We start from the raw sequence: 7401 nt of genomic DNA, 5'->3' as shown, positions 1-7401 counted from the left end.
AAAGAAACTATCACAAACTATCACAAACTATCATAAACTATCACAAACTATCACAAACTATCATAAACTATCATAAACTAAACTATCACAAACTATCACAAACTATCATAAACTATCACAAACTATCACAAACTATCATAAACTATCATAAACTAAACTATCACAAACTATCACAAACTATCACAAACTATCATAAACTATCACAAACTATCATAAACTATCACAAACTATCACAAACTATCATAAACTAAACTATCATAAACTAAACTATCACAAACTATCATAAACTATCACAAACTATCACAAACTATCATAAACTAAACTATCATAAACTAAACTATCACAAACTATCACAAACTATCATAAACTATCATAAACTATCATAAACTATCACAAACTATCACAAACTATCATAAACTAAACTATCATAAACTAAACTATCACAAACTATCACAAACTATCACAAACTATCATAAACTATCATAAACTATCACAAACTATCACAAACTATCATAAACTAAACTATCACAAACTATCACAAACTATCACAAACTATCATAAACTAAACTATCATAAACTAAACTATCATAAACTATCACAAACTATCATAAACTAAACTATCATAAACTATCACAAACTAAACTATCATAAACTATCACAAACTATCATAAACTAAACTATCATAAACTATCACAAACTATCATAAACTATCATAAACTAAACTATCACAAACTATCATAAACTATCACAAACTAAACTATCATAAACTATCACAAACTATAATAAACTAAACTATCATAAACTATCACAAACTAAAACTATCATAAACTATCACAAACTATCATAAACTATCATAAACTAAACTATCACAAACCTATCATAAACTATCATAACTAAACTATCATAAACTATCATAAACTAAACTATCACAAACTATCACAAACTAAACTATCACAAACTATCATAAACTATCACAAACTAAACTATCATAAACTATCACAAACTATCATAAACTATCACAAACTATCACAAACTAAACTATCATAAACTATCATAAACTAAACTATCATAAACTAAACTATCATAAACTATCACAAACTAAACTATCATAAACTATCACAAACTATCATAAACTATCACAAACTATCACAACTATCACAAACTATCACAAACTAAACTATCACAAACTATCACAAACTAAACTATCATAAACTATCACAAACTATCACAAACCTATCACAAACTAAACTATCATAAACTAGGATAAACTATCACAAACTATCACAAACTAAACTATCATAAACTAGGATAAACTATCACAAACTATCACAAACTAAACTATCATAAACTATCACAAACTATCACAAACTATCACAAACTAAAACTATCATAAACTAGGATAAACTATCACAAACTATCACAAACTAAACTATCATAAACTAGGATAAACTATCACAAACTATCACAAACTAAACTATCACAAACTATCACAAACTAGGATAAACTATCACAAACTATCACAAACTAAACTATCATAAACTATCACAAACTATCACAAACTATCATAAACTATCACAAACTATCACAAACTATCACAAACTAGGATAAACTATCACAAACTATCACAAACTAGGATAAACGATCACAAACTATCACAAACTATCATAAACGGCAACAGAGTCGAGGAAAAAACACTGAATTGAGGAACTTCCAGAGGTGGAAAGTAACCAAGTACAATTTTGAGGTACTTGTACTTTACATGAGTAAACTTCACTTCACTCAGAAGGTTCCAGTACTTTATACTTCTACGTATTTCTGATTCTTCTCCAGAGTCAAAATGTTTACAACTTCTACTTACTGACAGTATTTATACACTCTAGCTAGTATCTTTCACCACTGCGTTTACACTGTGTAGAAGTACCTGCTGGTGTTGTACTATTCAAAGTTTTACCTAAAAGTATTAGCATCACAATATAACTGATGCTAGATAGTATGCTACTTTATACTTCTACTGTACTACACCTCAGAGGTACATGTTGTACTTTTTACAGATTCAGATTAATTACAGGAAATATAATCAACAAATAAGTTCTGATGTAATATTTTAGATTAATATACTATTGTGTACTAACTTTTCCAGAGAGTAAGTTACAAGCTCAGTAATTAGCAGATAAAAGTATATATATATATATATATATATATATATATATATATATATATATATATATATATATATATATATATATTATTTATATTATTCTGAAATGGCCCAATCTGCGTAATGAGTACTTTTTTGTACACTTTGAATGAAGACTGTTACTTGTATCAGAGTATTTCTACTGCGGTATTCTTTGAGTACAAGACCCGAGTACTTCCGTGACATTAAAAAACACGAGAGCCAGGGAATAGGACGGAGCCCTGTCACGTAACCAGCGACTACCCAGACCCGGAGCGGTTAACGGGACTCACGCTGTGTTGCTTCTCCGGTCCTTCACGGAGGGTCATTGGTCCGAAACCACACCGTGACGTCCCGCCGAACCTGCTGCTTGTTTGGCGCCTTCACGGTGACCACACCCGACCGTTCACCTGCTTCACCTGGTTGCTCTCTCTGTCAGGACACCTGCACCGGAGGCCTGCAGTACCCCTGGTTCACCGCTGTCGCTGGCCCTCATGTACCTGCCGTTACAACCCGGAGAGGCGCTGTTTCACTCATTTAAAAATAATAATGATTGAAGAGAAGAAGAGATCAAATGTTTTATATTTTTAACAACACAGTGAGGGAATAAGTACTGAGATGTTTTACTGAAGTAAAAGTAGCAATACTGCATTATGAAAAAGTAATCTATTACAAGTAAAAGTCATGCATTGAACATTTTACTTCAGTAAAAGTAGAGACGTATTGGAGGCAAAAGGATTCAAGTCATTACTTATTATGTAATATTATTAGTGATGCAATAACATGTAAGAAGTATTTAAATTTATCAAGGTGGAGCTTTAAAAATAAATATATTCTCAGGTATTATTTCAGATATCTAACATTTAATCAGCATTAAAACAACTAATAATGAATGTCTGATTAATATAACGGTTATTTTCTCAATTAATTAACCCATCAACATGTTTTTATAGAACGTAATATCTGTATATATATGTATATATATACATGTATATATATATATATATATATATATATATATATAATATATATATATATATATATATATATATATATATATATATATAATATACATGTATATATATACATATATATACACATACACATATATATATATATATATTATATATATATATATATATATATATAATATATATATATATATATATATATTATATATATATATATATATATATATATATATATATATATATATATATATACGTGTTGTATGTACACATGTGTCTACATGTGTCTATTTGTCTATTACATGTGTCTATTTGTCTATTTGTGTCTATTTGTCTGTGTCTATTTGTCTGCCTGTGAGTCGAGAGCTTCCTGAGACGATCAGATCGTGATGTCTTTCACAGATGGACAGACACCTGTCGTACCGAGACAATGACCCCCCCCCCCCCGTCAGCAGGTCAGCAGGTCAGCAGGTCACATGACCACACAAACACATCGGCCTACTTCTGAATAGTAAAGACGCATAGATCGTATCAATCTGCAGCATTTTCATAAACACACATGAAGTCAACACAACGCAAGAGGACAGCGTTCACGGTTATCAATATGTGTGTACATTATGACAATTAATACAAATAAACATAATTCTTTAATGAAGCAAAGACATGAGTATTAAAAGAGAGCAGCACTAAGAAACATTAATGATAAAACAAGGAAATAAAATGTGTGTATATGCATTTTCACATATACAAATACATACCCAAACTGTATGTATTATAAATATATATATATAAATACAGTTTATTATTGAATGAGGTGAATATATATTTTAATCTGATCTGAAAGTTGTCTCATTGGGCTCTTGAAATTATATTTTTATAACATTTAATAAAGCTCAGTTGTAATTTTCACATCGTTTTTACATCTTTACAGGATTGTGAATATGTTTTATTAGACTCATAGTTTCTGAAGAGATATATTATGAAGGTAATCCACCAAAAACATAAAGTACTCTTTCACCTTTACGTGTGAGGATTCCTGTGTATATTTCTCTGATTTTGTAGAATGTCTTTGAGCTTCACAGTTTTCACTATTTTCTGACATTCTACACATTAAACAATATTGATTGAAATACATAAGAGACTTAATTAGACATACGAGATGTATCTGTGACGAAGGTGTCGCCATGGTAAGTGGATACTAAACTGAGGACTCGAGCAACAACACAAAGAAGAGGAAGAGAACGGGTGACTGCATGACGACGTCCTGAAGTCAGACCAACACAATAAATCGTGGACTTGAGGGCCCACATAGAGACCAGGAGCTGCACTGTCAGCAGTCCAAACGCTGGTGGAGCATCTGGAATCTTCATCCACTTCCACCTCTGACACGGCTCACCCCCCCCCCCCCCCCCAGGCTGGGACACTGCAGGGTGGAGGACAGCAACCTGAAGGGAAGTGTCCGGGGTGGGAACTCCCACGGGGAGGACAAACGATCTGCCATGTTACTGAACATGACGCACCCGACCTGGAAGTCTTGTTTTCTACATCAGACTCAATGTGGTCGACCAATCTCTCCTCAGCCGTCCTGGGAACCCAAACACTGGCAAAGTAGGAGGGAAAGTCTGTCTGCTTGATGTTCCCATCAAATCAATGAGTTAGTCTGAAAACATGAAATAAAAAGAACACAAGAACGAGTCGAAAGAGACGAGGATTCTAAAAAAGATGCTGACTGCTTGAAACAAATGAAAAACACCTAAAATCTAAAACAAAAACATGAAAACAACTTTAAATACTTATCCATCAGAAGTACTCAGATCATACTCCACTAAAAGTAAGAGAGATTAGAAAAAGTAACTAAAGCTGTCAGACAATGTAGTACAGTAAGCATTACTCTGAGATACAGTAAAAAGTACAATATGTACTTCTGATGTAGTACAGTAAAAAGTGTCATAAAAGTATAAATACACAAGTAAATTCCCTCAAAGTGTTCCTTAAATCCAGAACTTGATTAAATGTGAAATAAAAAGACAAATCAGTTCAAACGTTCTTTGTTTTTATTGTGTTGAGGATCAGCAGAGAGGAGGACTGTATGAAATACAAATAACACGATACACAACTTCTCTTCTCTGGTCACAGAAGCTGAATGTTTCATGATCACATTTTGTTGATTCATTTTCTACAAATATGAATCAATAATTCATCTTTTAATGGACCCCTAAAAACATACAGACAGAGATCTCTTGATTTTTATGTTGATTCTAAAATGATAAAAACTAAAACCCTTAAACACCTTTTATTTAAAATATATAATAGTAGTACATGACTTTATCAATAATGTGTTCCAGTATTCATAATGTATTATATATACAATAATCAGACATTAAACATTTTCATTTGGCTCCAGATATTTAAGGAATGTTCAAATGCTTCTTATTCCTGAGTACATTGTTTTTGATGACTCAGCAGTCTTGAAGGCAGGTTATGCAGTTATTAGAATGAATTCGACTACATTAGATCATATCAATCAGTGGATTAATGTCTGTGTGTTGGAGAAGTAGAAAAAACATTTACAGACAAATATAAAAACCCATTGATCATAATGTGAAGAATCAATAATGTTTACACCATAAATCACCAATAATATAGATTTGTTACATTAAATGAAAGAGTCTCTCTGTAGAAGATCAAGTGTTTGTTCTACTCAGTTTGATTGACAGGAGAGATGATCAGAGGAGCAGAGTTTTTACCACCATTGGACATGGACCAAAGTATGGATAGAGCTTCTCAGTGAAGCAGCAGCCAGTAAAGGAGTAGATAAGAGCTGCAGCATCAACGTCATAGAAGGAGACCAGACCCTCCTCATAATCCACAAACACCCCCACCTTCTGAGGCTGACACTTCAGAGAGAGACGGACTGAAGGGCCAGCACAAGCTTTGTACTCATTCTCATTCCTCAACACGATCGTCCAGTATCCATTCTGAGGAGACAGTGTGATGTGTCCCTTCCTGTTGATCGACTCTCTGACCACTCCTAAATCCCAGTCAGTCTTCCCTTCAACCTGAACCTCGTAGTAAAATCTTCCTGAAGAGAAACTCTGCTTTGATAAGACCATAGCATGAGTATCAAATCTCTCTGGATTGTTTGGGAGATTCTTCTTCACATCACCAGTTTTAACTTGTTGTCCATCATCAGACAGGATGAGATAAGGATGTGCTGTATGAGGATCAAGTGTCACATCCACTGCAGATTGCTGGACCCTCTTCAGCTCGACCTCAAACAGCTTCTTCATCTGTTTACTGAGCGTCTCCTCCAGCTGATTCAAAGCTCTCACCACAGTCCCCTCATATGAAGGTGGACTGACTCTGACTCCTGTCCAGTTCTTGGTGGGTGGAGCAGTGTTCAGGGTCCTGAAGCTCTGGAGGAGGTGGAGGTGGTCTGCAGTGTGTGAGAGCTGAACCACCTCAGTGCTTCTCTTCTTCAGCTCAGAGATTTCCTGTTCCAGCTCTTTGATGAAGCCTTCAGCCTGTTTCTCTGTCTTTCTCTGCTTCTCTTTGATCGTGTCGATGAGCTCGTTTAGTTTACTCTCAACAGACTCCTCAGAGCGGTGAAGACCTGAACACCATCTGCTATCTCTCTGTCTGCATCTTCCTCACTGAGCTCCACTGAGTGTTTGATCTCCTGAATCTTTATTTGTCTCTCCTGGAGCATCTGCTGGATTTCAGTCTTCGTCCTCTCCACCTCGGCCTTCATTCCTTCATATTCTTCTTTCAGTAGAGAACAACAACATGTGTTTGTGGTTTAAAATTATACAGAGCTGGAAAACACACATCAGACCCAACAGGTAGAGCATCCAGGGCTTCAGTTTGGTTCCAGTGCAGACGTCACAGGGAACTTCTCCTGGTTTGCAGCTTGTTGCTCTGAGCTGCTGCTGCTGGCTTTCTGTTGAGCTGACTGTCTGAACTGAGCAACCATCTCAGAGATGAAGGTGTTGACCTGCAACTCAGTTTTGTGTTGAAACCCTCTTTACAGTTTGGACACTGATAAGGGACATCAATATCCAGTGTTCAGTGATGCAGGTTTTACAGAAGTTGTGTCCACATGGTATGGTGACTGGATCAGTGAACACATCCAGACAGATGGAGCACAGAAACTGATCTTCAGTCAGCAGACAGCTGGCAGCAGACATATCTACACTCTGAGGACAACAAGAGTGAAAAATAAAACTGTTATTACATATCTTTATACAGTATTTTTTG

The 7401-nt window shown here is 34.7% G+C and overlaps 1 protein-coding gene across 1 annotated transcript; it reads right to left on the bottom strand.

Annotated features, from left to right (window-relative positions):
• Nucleotides 1-5550: 5550 nt before the first annotated feature.
• Nucleotides 5551-7117, bottom strand: LOC137881912 (E3 ubiquitin-protein ligase TRIM21-like). Its single transcript, XM_068724105.1, has 2 exons — nt 7026-7117; nt 5551-6789 (listed from the first exon to the last, which is right to left on the bottom strand). Exons 1-2 carry the CDS (start codon nt 7115-7117, stop codon nt 5871-5873), a joined length of 1011 nt encoding a protein of 336 aa, XP_068580206.1. The 3' UTR covers nt 5551-5870.
• Between the last annotated feature and the right edge of the window lie 284 nt (nt 7118-7401).

This window comes from Cebidichthys violaceus, unplaced genomic scaffold (assembly GCF_023349555.1).
Source record: "Cebidichthys violaceus isolate CVI_PGR_0920_01 unplaced genomic scaffold, fCebVio1.0.p SCAF_3, whole genome shotgun sequence".
Lineage (NCBI taxonomy): Eukaryota > Metazoa > Chordata > Actinopteri > Perciformes > Stichaeidae > Cebidichthys > Cebidichthys violaceus.
Note: the sequence above shows the minus strand (reverse complement) of the source record. Positions and strands in the feature narration are given on the sequence as shown.

What these genes read in the sequence shown, in the direction of transcription:
- LOC137881912 (XM_068724105.1), bottom strand. Translation starts at nt 7,117, where the DNA reads ATGGTTGCTCAGTTCAGACAGTCAGCTCAACAGAAAGCCAGCAGCAGC. An exon ending in CAGGAGAAGTTCCCTGTGAC is followed by an intron (nt 6,790 to 7,025) that starts GTCTGCACTGGA and finishes TCAGTGAGGAAG; the next exon opens with ATGCAGACAGAGAGATAGCA.